At 32.9% G+C, this 13889-nt stretch overlaps 1 protein-coding gene and 1 pseudogene across 2 annotated transcripts in view; one reads left to right on the forward strand and one right to left on the reverse strand.

The window, feature by feature from the left end:
• The window catches only part of ZNF292 (zinc finger protein 292), a 90032-nt gene that overhangs the window by 51911 nt on the left and 24232 nt on the right, over positions 1–13889 (forward strand). Inside the window, exon 7 of one of the 2 annotated variants that reach the window (XM_032484558.1) lies at positions 8747–8949. The exons of the other annotated variant lie outside the window; for it this stretch is intronic. Within the exon in view, the coding sequence (XP_032340449.1) occupies positions 8747–8949 (203 nt within the window). The remainder of the gene's footprint in view (positions 1–8746; positions 8950–13889) is intronic. 2 annotated transcript variants of the gene reach the window in all.
• On the reverse strand, positions 5093–5718 carry LOC102519363 (annotated as a pseudogene).

The raw sequence follows: 13889 nt of genomic DNA on the forward strand, positions 1-13889 counted from the left end.
AATATAATTAGTTTTGAGACTCTTACACAGGAATGTATCTATTCCTGTAGTCTACAGTTTGCAAAATGGACCTTCAGCCCCATTTTGAAAGTTACATTTTCCCATCTGTTTCAATTTGCTCCATTGTTTGTTCTGCCCTTTTCAATCTAAAGCTTATTTTCAAAACTACCATAAGAATAAAGGAATTCTTTTCTCTGTAGTCCTAAATAATGCATAAACCCAAGGAGCTGGCCTTTTTCAAGAAGTTACTCACCTTCCCCAAGTGGATAATTCTCAACTTTTTTTGGTGAGCTAAGGGTCATCTTGGGTTTTAGCTTTGCTAACAGTTTGCATGGATTAGTACCATGTCTCTGATACCCATGGTGCTTGCATCCTTGGTCTTGGGCCTACTTTTCCTTCTTTGGTATATATCATTATTAAAAAGTCTAAACTTTGAAAGAGCCCCCTACTAATAGTCGCATTGAATTCCTTCAGCCCTTTCCCTTCTACTTCTATAATGGAATAATTTACAGTTGCATAAATTATATTCTTACCAGCTTGACAGTTCTTTCTTGAATCTTAGAGCCCTGTGGTTCTCTTTCCCCCACCCTCTGAACTCATTTTGAAAGGAAATTTCTAAAGCTTAAGCTTCTCCACAGTATTTATAAATTCTTCAGAACTTTGTGAGAAAATAAGTCTTTGTTTCAGAAATAAATTTTGCATTTTAAAGTGAACATGGAAAAAGTGCTGCCTGATTTACCAGATACTAGCATACTTAAGATATAGTATTTTAAAGAGAGAGGTGATGGGAGAAGAGAGAAAGTGAGAACCAGTACTTTCCAAGTAAATAGGGTAAGGCCAGATCTGATTATGTGCAGTGAAATTACGTGCTTTTGGAAGTAAATTTCCAGTTCTTTCACTTGTTAATACATTTGGTATTTTTTTATGTGTATATATCTTTACCTGCCTATGTAGAAAATATCAAAGGGGGTGATAATGAGACCTAGACTTAAACCTATTGAAAGTTTTCTTGTGTTAGGGCATTTCTTGAACAGAAAGTCGCTAGAAAGAACACCTTAATATCTTACAGACTGTGTTAAGTACTCTTAGAAATACAGTTTTCTTAACCTGTTTCTGTTTGGCTGTCTTTTTGGTTTTTTATTTGTTTTTTGTTTGTTTTGCTTCCTTTGCTCTTAACTGACCTTGTCTTGATATAAAAGCTAAGTAAAGAATGAAGTTGGGCACTGTCTTACACCATATATAAAAATTAACTCAAAATGGATCAACAAGCTAAATACAGTATCTAAAATCACAAAACTCCTAGAGGAAAACATAAAGGTAAACCTTCATGATCTTGGATTTGGCAGTGGTTTTACAGATATGACACCAAAAGTACAATAAAAAAAAAAAAAGTAAATGGAGCATTTTAGATTTTATTTTTAAAGATCACTGCTAAATTAGATTGCCTTTTACTTGTGTATAACCCTGAGATCATTGAGGATCAGTGACTATGGATAGAATTAAGCTGATAGAACTTAATTGCAGTAAGCTTATAAAAGTATTCACCCTCCTACTTCAGGCTGATGATTTGTTATTTTGTTAACATTAGTAATATTCTACTATTGCATGATTTAATATAATGGCCACCAAATTCTTATTTTTGCTAAAAATGATTTTAAAACACACATTCGTTGGCTTTTCTAAACTTCCTAGAAAAATTCATTGTTTCTGTTCTGATGAGTATATTTCATAATACTGTTACATGGATAAAAATGTCAGAATTTAATTAAATGTAATAGTAATAATTAAATCTTATTTCACACAAACATTTTAGGGTTGCATACTTACGAGGTTCATCTGCAGCATGGAATCTTAAAATTTTTAAAAATTCTGTTTTATATCAGTCATGTAAAAAAATCAGTTATCATAAAATTTCAGACTTAATGAAAAAGCAAGCAACATGATTTAAGAAATTCTGAAATCTTCAAGTGAAAATTCTGTTTCTTGGAAATGTAACATATTCCCTCAGGAAAGAGTGAAAGGTGGGGTGAAGATTAAGACTGTCCCCAACTGGTAATTTGGACACTGGAATCTAGTTACCTAGAGCAGTGGTTCTTTATCCTGGCAGGGCTTTAATTGTCTGGAGAGTTTTTAGACATATCAGTGCTGGAGGCCTACCTCGAACCAATTAAATTAGAGTCTGCGTTTGAGCCCCAGGCATTAGTACTTTTTAGAAGTCAAGATAATTGTACAGCCAGAGTTAAGAACCACTGATGTAGAGCTTAAAGTGTTATGTTTTTATTAAATTTCTGAATTTGGACTTTTTGACTAACAATGTTGAATTGATTTTTAAAATTTTTTAAATTAAAAAATTTTTTTTATTTTTTAGTTAATTGATTTTTAATGCAGTTTTTTTTTAACTTAATGCAGTTCTTAATTGTGGTAAAAGACAACATAAAATGTACTGTTTAATCGTTTTTAAGGGTACAGTTCAGTAGTGAGTATATTTATATTGTTTTGAAACAGATCTCTAGAACTTTTCCATCTTGCAAAATTAAACCTTGTTTTAAACAGCTCCCTTTCCCCACCCTCCACTCCCAGCCCCTGGTTAACCAGAATTCTTTTTGTTTCTAAGATTTTTGACTACTTCAGGTACCTCATATAGGTGGAATCATACCATATTTACCTTTTTGTGACTGGTTTATTTTACTTAGCATAATGTCCTCAAGTTTTATCTGTATTGTAGCATGTGACAGAATTTCCTTTTTTTTTTCACGTTATCTTTATGGATGTATAAATGTGTGTATGTGTTTATTGCTGGGGGGTGGGAGTTAGGTTTATTTATTTAATGTATTTTTAATGGAGATACTAGGGATTGAACCCAGGACCTCGTGCATGCTAAGCATATGCTCTACCACTGAATTATACCTTCCCCTCCAGAATTTTCTTCTTTTTAAAAAGTGAATAATACTGCATTATTATTCATATATATATATTAAATACACCCCATTTATTTATTCATATATATATATATAATACACCCCATTTATTTATCCATTCATCTGTTGATGGACATTTGAATTGCTTCCATTTCTTGGCCCTTCTGAATAGTGCTGCTATGAACATGGAAGTGCAGATATCTCTTTGAGACCCTCCATTTACTTCTTTTGTGTACATACCCAAAAGTAGGGTAGCTGGATCATATCATATGGTAGTTCTGTTTTTAATCTTTTGAGGAACTTCTAGACTGTTTTCCATAGAGGTTGCACCATTTTATAGTACCATCAGCAGTGTACAAAAGTTTCAATTTCTCCACATAGTTGCCAACACTTATTTTCTGTTTTGTTGTTTTTTTTTAAATAACCATTCTAAAGGGTGTGGTGATACTTCATTGTGGTTTTGACTTGTACTTCTCTGATAATTAGTGATGTTGAGTGTTTTTTCATATTCTTGTTGGCCACTTGTGTATCATTTTTAGAGAAAATCCTTTGCCTGTTTTCAATTGGATTATTTGATTTGTTGTTGTTGAGGTGTAGGAGTTCTTTATATATTCTGGACATTAACCCCTTATCAGATGTATGATTTGCAAGTATTTTCTCCCATTCTGTAAGTTACCTTTTTACTCTGTTGTTTCTATCCTTTGGTATGTAAAAGTTAACTATGATGTAGTCTCAATGGTTTATTTCATTTTTGTTGCTTATGCCTTGGTGTCATATCCAGTAAACCATTGCCAAGTCCGGTATCTTGAAACTTTACCCCCATTGTTTTCTTCTGGGAGTTTTATAGTTTTGTGTCTTACATTTAGATCTTTAATTCATTTTGAGTTTATTTTTTATATGATATAAAATAAGAGTCCAGCTCATTTTTTTGGCATGTGGATATCCAGTTTTCCCAGCACCATTTTTTGAAAAGACTCTCCTTTTCCTATTGAGTGGTCTTGGCATCTTATTGAAGATCATTTGATTGTGTATGTAAGGGTTTCTTTCTGAACTTTTTCTATTCTGTTGCATTGCCTATATGCCTGTCTATATGCCAGTTTTGATTATTATAGCTTTGTAATATATTTGAAGTGACCTCCCACTTTGTTCTTTTTCAAAATTGTTTTGACTATTTGGTGTCCCTTGAGATTCCATAAGAATTTTAGGATAAATTTTTCAATCTCTACAAAATAGCCATTGCAATTTTGGTGGGATTACATTGAATCTGTAGATTGCTTTGGGTAGTTAGACATCTTAACAGTATTAAATTTTCCAATCTGTGAACATGAGGATCTTTCCATTTACTTATGTCTCCTTTAATTTCTTCCCGCAGTATTTTGTAGGTTTTAGTGTACAAGTCTTTCACTTCCTTGGTTAGATTTATTCCTAAGTATTTTATTCTTTTTGTTGCTATTGTAAATGGAATTGTTTTCTGAATTTCCTTTCCAGATTGTTCATTGTTAGTGTATAGAAACGCACATTTTTTTTGTTTTGATTTTTGTATCCTGCAACTTTACTAAATTCATTTATTAGTTCATATATATATATATATAGTGTGTTGGGGGGGAATTTTTAGGGTTTTCTACCTTTAAGATTATGCCATCTGCAATCAGATGATTTTATTTCTTCCTTTCCAATTTAGATACCTTTTATTTCTTGCCCAAATATTGAATTGATTTTAAGAGGAAATATAAATTGTATTTTTTTAAAGGAATAAATGATGCAGATTCATGTAAGCCATGATGAGAATTTTGGTATTTATCCTTTGAAGGCAAAGGAGAACCACTGGGGGGTTTACCTGGGAGAAGACAATCAAGAGTGTCCTTAAAAAAAAAGAAAAGCACCCTGGATCCTAGTGGAGATGTGATGTGAGAGCGAATGCAGACTAACAGAGTGCAGCAAGAAATGGTCTGGTAGATTAATGATTTGGGTTGGGAGGAGCGAGGGAGTGGTAGGCATAGAGATGGAGAAAAGTGAATGGGATTGAGTACTTAGGAGTTAGAAATGACAGAATTAGATAGTGGATAGTTAAGGATGGGAAGGAGGCAGGAGAGAGCTTTTTTGTAAAGTATAATTTCCATTTTATTATTTTCTTCAGAGAATAGTATTTCTTCAGTCTTTAAGGACTTCGCTCCTTATATGGGCTTTGGTGGAGCTCGTGGGGCAGCACTCGCAGATCTAAATCGGGGTGAAGGTGTTCGGTCCTTCCGGGCTTCATAAGAACGATTTCTGACTACCTTGCTGTAAATGGCACAATTCATGCAGTGATGTAGTTTCACATACACCTTGGGAAGCACATAGGTGTTGGAAACACTTGCTTCGGAAATATCCCTAATGGCCACAACCTCTACTATTTTTCGAATGATGAACTTCTTAATGGCTTTGTCCTCAGGCATACATTAGAGACAGTGCAGTGAAAAAGTTGTGCGTGGCCACAGCCCTTTATGACATGACCATTGTTCCTTCTTTTTTTGGTCATCTTGGAAGCAAGGATGGAAGAAGAGAGAGCATTTTTAATGCCAACTCTTAGGTTTTTGGTGTGAACACAACTAAGTGGACTGAGGTAACACGTACTGTGGTATGGTGATTTTTGTATGCAGAGTTTGAAATGTTTGTGAAACAGCTCATTGGAGATCTGCAGAGGGAATTGTGTGTGAATCTGAGCATGGAGATACACTGCCAGTAAACAAGTTGACTCCACTTTGGCGGGGAATCCAGGACCTGGTCTTAAGTTTTGGTTATGGTACATGCTCAGTTAATATTTGTGTAAAGATTTAGCACAAATATTCAGTTATCTAATGTCATATATTTAAAGTTAATTATCTTTCATGTCTTTCTTTTTTACTATTATGTAAGTGGCATTTTAAGGGAGGAGGCCATTATGTCTTTCTTTCTTTTTTAAAAACATTTTTTTCCTACAATGAAACATATGTCAAAGATTTGCTGCATCTTGCCTAAGTTTGAAAAGACTTATTTTTTTTAATTGAGGTATAGTCAGTTTACAATATTGTGTCAATTTCTGGTGTACAGCACAATTCTTCAGTCATTTATGAATATACATATATTCATTTTCATTTTCTTTTTCACCATGAGCTACTACAAGATACTGAATTTATTTCCCTGTGCTATACAGTATAAACTTGTTTGTCTATTTTATATATACCAGTCAGGATCTGCAAATCTCGAACTCCCAGTTTATCCCTTCCTACCCTGTCTCCATTATTACTTTCTTAACTGAACTGGCTGAATGTCATTCATTTACATTGCCATTTTATGTCCTCCAGCTCTCCTGATGGGCTCAAATGTAGTAAAACTTGACCTTTTTTTTTTCAAGTACATAAATACTGAGGAAATAAATTAAAAGCCTATGGAAGGAAAAAATAAGATTTTTTACTTTTTTAGGATGGGAGCTGGTAAAGTAGGCTATGGAGTGAAAATTGATATGACTAGCAAAATTCTTTTCATAAGTATAGTAGTCTTTGATGTGATATTATAACTCTATAAGGAAAAATATGTCCTGGATTAGAGAGAAATAGAGAAAGATACAGAGGAATGGGGGAAAGGAAAAGAAAATGGAGAAAAGGGGGAGGGAGAGGGAAGTAAGCTTTCAATAGGTTCTGAATTGAGTGTAGAATGTAATCTACTTTTCATCCATTTGAACCATGAGCTTTAGAATACTTACTTACCTTTAAAAGCTAATGATATTTCACAGCTCTTTACTACTATTCTAATAAGAAGTAGACACACTACTTACATGAGAATATTTTTTTTCTCATTGCACCACTGTGCTAAGCTGAAAGTTGCAAGACCCCGTTATTCTGGTCCTGGTTCTGTCATTAACTGGCTTTATGACCCTAGGAAGTCACTTGCCTTCTGTGAGCCTCAGTTTACTCATCTGCCAAATGATGGAGCTGGACAAAATGATCTATGAAGTCCCTTCTCCTCTAGTATTCTGTACTTCTTTGAAATCAGTGTGTGATTCCCCTGTGTGTGGCAATGGTTTGTTTCCCATTGTTTAAAAAAGCAGGCCTACAAGTATGTTTTTGAAATGTGTAGTATTAACATATATTCTCCTACACACTGAGTTAGTACAGAAATTGTTTTGTACAATTTGTCATTCTAAATTACATGCTGCTCTTTGAAATTTTAGGAAGTATTTGAAATTCTCCTATTAAAATTCTCATTAGTTTTGTTAAAAACTTGCCCCCTTTAAATAATTTTTTTGCCATGGTCTTCAGAGTTTGTTGATGATGAATTCTTTTGGGAGTATTTGAAATAATTTCCAGAGTTTGTATTGCTGGAGTTTCCTAGACATTCAAGCTGTTTTTTTAAGTCTATGATTTATTTATAGCCAGAAAAACTTTATTTTAACTTTATTTACTTAACGTTTTAATTGAAAATCTTGACAGATTTTGTTTTGGCCATTGAACTAAACCGTGAAAAGATAGTTGCAATATAATTGTCCTAATAGGATCAGGATCATGTGATATTTAAAAAAAAGTAATGCCCTATCTAGGTCAGACATATTGTGAGAGACAGCAGAGAATTATGCACGTAGTTTATTTATCTGTGTTCAGTCTTTATACTTTTTGGCTTAGTTTAATAGGAAAAATAGAGAGTAGCAGGTACAAAGGTCTAGACTTCAAGAAAAGAATGAAATTTGGGATCCTGTGTTAAATTGCTTATATCTTCATGGTTTTAATACTGAGGAGCTGTGATCATACTATTTTAGAGAAGAGTTTTTTCATATGGTGGAGTACAGTCAGATCTAAAAAATAAAGCTGCTAGAGGGTAGCAAAGGATATTTAAAGAAGGGAAGAACGTCTCTTATTTTCCATCTTCTAATCTATAAATTACTTACTAGACATGTCTTCCAGTCTGTTCACAAGTGGAGAAACTGTGTTTTATTTATAGGGCATCTGAAGTTTTATTACTGAAAGCTTTCCAAAAGTTTCAGGCTAACAACCACCAAGTAAAATAAACATGATTTTCATCCTGGTAAAGGGAATTTAGGGAAAAGTTTAAATTTGCGTATGTTATAATTTAAATTCTTCATAAGTTAAAAAAAAGTTAAACTTGTATTTGTAGTTGATGAAATAAGCACTGGGAAATTCAAAGATTTGAGCAGAATAGAAATTTATTATGCATTAGTGGGTCTTAAGCAAGTGTTGAGGTTTATTGATTGTTTTAAAAATAACAAACCCACAGAACTTTCAGCAGACTACCCCCACCCCCTTATTTGTTTTTCTGTAGATACTTAAATTTGTTCTGAAACACCTGTTGAAGCAAGGTAGACTTAACCTTTGTAAAATGAAAAATACGTCCATTAGTATTGAACACAATGTTAGGTGAATTTCATCTTCTAGAATATCCAAACATCCTTTTATGGTTATCTATTTAAGTGTCTAATGGCCTACCCTTGCAAATTTCTAGAGATGCTAAACTCTGGTATTCAGGACTAAATGCTGTGAGAAAAAGAATTTAGCTTAATTTTAACAATCCTATTAGAATTTAATGCAGAATTATTTTTATCATCAAGAATTTAATGCACCTCTTTCTAAATGGTACTTTAAGGAGCAAAAATATTTAATGCAACTTTAAAAAGTTAGCAGTATAATCTACTTTTGCTTATAAGGTCAAATATTTTGTTTTAGCCTGAAAGTAATAGAAAATTGCAAAAAACCAGTTTTATTTTCTGTGCTTTAAAAAAATATATTCCTTATAAGTATTTGTGTAATAAATGAACCATTACAAAATGTTAATAATCTGTTATGTCTTGTTTTTTAAAGTGAATGAATTTTTAGCTTTTGAGGGTCCCATCTTGTTGGATATGAGAATTAAACATCTAATCAAAACAAATCAGTTAAGTCAAGCAACTGCTCTAGCAAAGCTGTGTTCTGACCATCCAGAGATTGGTACAAAAGGTAGTTTTAAGCAAACTTACCTTGTCTGTCTTTGTACATCATCACCAAATGAAAAGTTAATTGAAGAGGTGAGTATGTTTTCTTTTGTTAGTAATTATTTTTTAAAGTGAAGAAAATTATTTTTAATTAGATTAGGATGTCTTTGATTTCCTTGTCTCTTAGATAGTGAGGGTCCATTGTCAGTCTTAAATTTTTGGTAAGCTCTTGCATAGTGAGTCTAAGCAGCCTTCAGAATTATCTGTAAACTGATTTCACCTAGCTTCTATTTTAAATAATTTAGATATTTTAATTACTTTGACTAACTTATGGGAAACATGGTTGTAACTTAATTTAGTTAGGATGTTTATATTTGTTAGTATATGGGCTTTAATTTCAGTTTTACCTGATTTTAAGATACTTGCAGATATTTTTTAATTGGTTAATTTTTCAATAACTTAAAAAATTTATATGACTCCCCTCTAAGAATACTTTCTCTGTATATGTGTGTCTATATCTCTAACTATGTGTATAATCTCTTTCTGTCTTCTGTATCTGTATCTATGTAACAGATAAAGTATTCCTAGGAGGGAGTCACATGTATAGATAGATATCCAGAGATGGATATTTACCTATATCTATATCTATATATAAAGAAATTTTTATTTACATATTTAAGGTAAAACTTTATTGTAAGACAGGTGATTCTATTTTTTTGCTTTTGACATAAAGCATAGTATTCAAGTATTTGTGTTTTTTATACTACAGAATTCTGAGAGTAGAATCATGGTCCAGATGGGAATTTTGCATTTTGGAGGGCTCATAATTACCAAATGAAATCAGAGACAGGATAGGAGAATTAAAAGTTGTTTATCAAGAAACAAGGAATATGTATATAAAGAGTTTCGATAAAACTATATGTTGGACAGTGTTGTATGAGCATTTAATGTGTGTAAGTGTCTTGTATCTCTAATGTAAGTATCCTTCGACTCCAGAGCAATAGAGATTGGAGAACAAAGGGATTGTGGGACAGATTTTAGGATATGTAAAGGGAAAAGTTGAGATAAAAGACAAGAGAGGAAAGTGATCAGAGAATGCATGATCCCCTGGGTAGATAGAGATTGTAATCAGAGCCCAGAAGGAGGATAGCCTCAGACAGAAAGCTGAATGCCCTCATGAGGTTAGCAGTTGTAATTACAATGGTGATTGTGTGATTTTTCTTAAAAATAGATAATAAAGAGGAAGATGATAGCTTAAACCATGATTAGAAAGAAAGCATGCTGTGTATCTTGAGGATAATGAGAGTACTGGAAAGAGTCAGGCAATTTCTAGGCTGGGTAGAGCAGGCCAGGGCTCTAGCCTAGGAAATATCATTAGTTTGGACATTAAGTAAATTTTTTTTCTTTAATATTTCTCTTAATCTCAAGTAATGGGTTTTTCAGTCACTGTATAACAGATCAAAATAGAAGATTGAAGTTAATTAGTTCAGAATAACTTTGTAGACAAGTTCATTGGCAGATGTATAAAGTTTCTTAAGACGGTCTTTGAAATGTAACTTTTTTTATAGTCCTTAAATAAATTGTGCTGCTACATCTTAGATATTTTTCAGGTCTACTGAAGTTTTCATTATCAGTTCAGTCCCTGCCCTTAAGTCAGTTTGTCCATCTGTCCATCCTTCCTTCAGCAGATTTTTATTGAGTGAATGATGTGTGCTGTATAAACACTGGGGGAGTCAAAAGTCAGTAAGGAGTAGGCCCTATCCTAAAGAATACCTTCTAGTAGGAAACTGTCTAAACATAGGGTGGTTGGGTTCACTTTGAAAGATCTGTTTGAAGCTGAAGACTGAATTTGTAATCGCCAGGAAAACTCTATTTCTAGCTATCTTGAGTAATCAAAAGATCTTGCAATACTGAACCTTAATTCCCTTTTGGTTTAATTATCCAGAGTTAAGTAACAGCAGCCCAGCCTGCTTTGGGAGATCCTCAAGAAAATTCTCTCGGAGGACCCTGGGTATCTCTGATGTCATATGAAATCATTTTTTTTCCTTCTCATGTTAAGCAGATGAAATTAAAGAATTTCATGTTTTTTAAGCAGAGTTCACTAAAGTCTGTTCTCTACCCCAGAACAAAACTAGATCACATAATACAGAACAGGACAGGATATGTGTAAGGGTACACATTCCTTGTTCTTTTGTTTTTTTTCTTTTCATATTCCTTGTTAAAAACCCCTTTTTGCTTAGAGATTGATAACTGTTATTTCTGTTACAAACACAGAGAACATAGAGAAACTTGTTCTTCATTGTTCCATTGGAAGTAAATTATCTTATTATTTCTGCCCCAAGGGAAGGTAGTCACTTGGGAGTAATTGCCTGGACATTGCCCTCTTTGCACGAGGTCTGCTCTCTCTCTCTCTCACATGACTCACTTCAAACATTTACTTTAGCTGTCTGGTTCTTGTAAGCATTTGAGGTTTTTACACATTCCTTAGAGTAGGTGGGAATAGATATTGGAAAGAGTCAACCATGGCCTGGATCTATGGTCCTTTTGAGGAAATCCTTATCCAAGTGAGCCAGTAGGTAAGACTTTCCCGGGACGCTTTCAATGTGATAGAAGTAGCAGCTAGCCCTGGTAGGTGGCAGAGGAGTGGGGCTGAGAGAGATGAGTGTTTAATCTGGCTTCTCTGGAAGGAATGGACTTTGGGCTGGATTCTTGGTATAGGTATAAAAACAATGTTAGCAATGTTTTTATGTATATACATATATATATGTTTATGTATATATCTTTAGTTTTTCTATTGATTTTGTCATTAAAATACTCATAGCAGTTAAAAAAGTAAGATCTTCTATCGTGTCTCTCTCTAACCATAATTTCCCCATTTAATGCTCCCCAGGTAACTGTTAAGTGTGAAATTTGCTGCTGTTTCTGATATTTTATGCACACACACACAAAACATACATACACATTGTGGCTGCTAGTCCTTTTCCCTCCTTAGTATGGACATCTTTCCATATTTTGTATAGATCAACCTCATTCTTTCTCATGGCTGCATAATTCCATAGTATAGATTTGTAATATCTTAAACCAAACTGGGGGACAGTTTGTTGCCTTGTACATACATTTGTTGGGAATATTAGTAGAGTAAATTTCTAGAAGTGGAATTGCTGGGTCAAAGAATTTACACATTTTAAATTAATAGGGCCATACTACCATCCAAAAAAAAAAAAAAATGATGCCAGTTTATACTCCCCTAAACAGTATATGAAGTTTTTTTCTAACACTAAATATTATTTCTCTTTTAATGCTAGCTGAGATTTTTGCTGCCCTGAGAGTTGGAAAATACTAAGTATTTTAGTGCAACAGGTTTACCATTTCAGTTCTTTTCTAGATGGGAAGCAATTTTATTTTGATAAGCAAAAGACTATTCCTGAAATGTGATTACAGCAATACATTTAAAAAGTATACTGGGTAAATGTATGTGAAACATATGAAGTGTTCTATATTTTTTTTGAACACCTGGCATAAAGATCCATATTAAAACAAAAATCATGTCACATTTTTGAAATGATTTTTCTGCTTTACAAAAGGATTTAGCATAGTATATCTGTAACAAACAGATTGTCCTAAATGGCTTTAAATGTTTTATTCATTTCTAAATTTTCTGATACTGAAAATTTTGCTCGTTTTTCAAAGCAATACAGAATAGATACCGGTAATGTATAAATAAATTGTCCCTGTATAGGTAATGATATTGGTAATCTAATCCCTACTTTATCTGCCTTGGATTATTAAAATAATTCTTGTTCATTGATAGCTATATTTAACCTGTATTTCACTTTAATAATTTTGGTTCAGCCATTCATCAGTTTAAATATTGTTTCACTTTCTCGTCTTATTTTTTTCGAGTGGGCCATCTAGTGGCAAATCAGGGAAATGAAAGCTGTCAAGTGCACAGTAAAAATTGTAGGTAGTCATACCTATAAAAAGTAAGGTTTTCCATATTGAATATAACATTTCAGTTGGTATCTTGTGTATATAAGTATGAATAAATATATAGAGGCTATCTTACATACATACAAATACATATTTTTAATTTTTAAGTATAAGCTAATGTAGGTAATATCATTGAGAAAATAAATTTCTTTCCTTATATATAATGTATACATTTTGCATCATTTGAGCATTCAGCAGGAAGAATGGCTTAGGTTTTAGAAGAATAAAAAAATTTACTTCATTCAAAATAAATCAGACTTTCAAGATACAGGAATTTTTGTTAAACCTGAAAGTATAAAAACCAATATTTAGCAATGAAGAGCCTCAGTATGCTTGTGCATGTAAAATTCTGGAAAGAGCCTAGACTTTGAAGCTGGACCTGGGTTGAAATCTTGATTCTGCTAGTTAAGCATGTAAACTTTGAGTAAATAACCTCTCTGAGCCTCATCTCTAAGAAGAAGTAGTAGTATTTACCAGGCAAGCTATTGTGCTGATTAGCAATGCTATTTCTGAAGAATCTGGCACAAATAAATGAATAGTAGCTGCTATTATTGTTATTATTAACATCTTAAGGAAAAGTAAACAAAACAAAACTCAGGTTTATTTCCTAACATTTGTCTGCATGGGTGTGGCAGGATAATTGTTAAAAGTTAACATAACTTTTAGTAAAAAATAATGGGATTAAATGGAAAGAGTATGTAGGACTTTGATGTCCATCAGATATCATTTGATTTGTGGTCCTACCACATAACTTTCATAACTTGGGTGAATTACATAATTTCTTTGAACCCCACATTCCTTATGTATAAAATGTTAGGCATAAATCTACCTAGTAAAAAAAAAAGGGTTAAATGGTAATTATATTTATAACGTCTGAAATGCATTTAACTTATTGCACATACTTGAAAATATTAATTGTATAAATATGTATTTTTCAACCTTTTTTTGGTTTTGTTTACATGGGATCACTTAAAGATTTGTAAAAAAAAAAAAAGAGGCAGGCAGAGAAGTAATGGAGAGAGCATTGTGCTAGACTAAGGTTT

Source organism: Camelus ferus, chromosome 8, assembly GCF_009834535.1.
Source record: "Camelus ferus isolate YT-003-E chromosome 8, BCGSAC_Cfer_1.0, whole genome shotgun sequence".
NCBI classification, from domain to species: Eukaryota; Metazoa; Chordata; class Mammalia; order Artiodactyla; family Camelidae; genus Camelus; species Camelus ferus.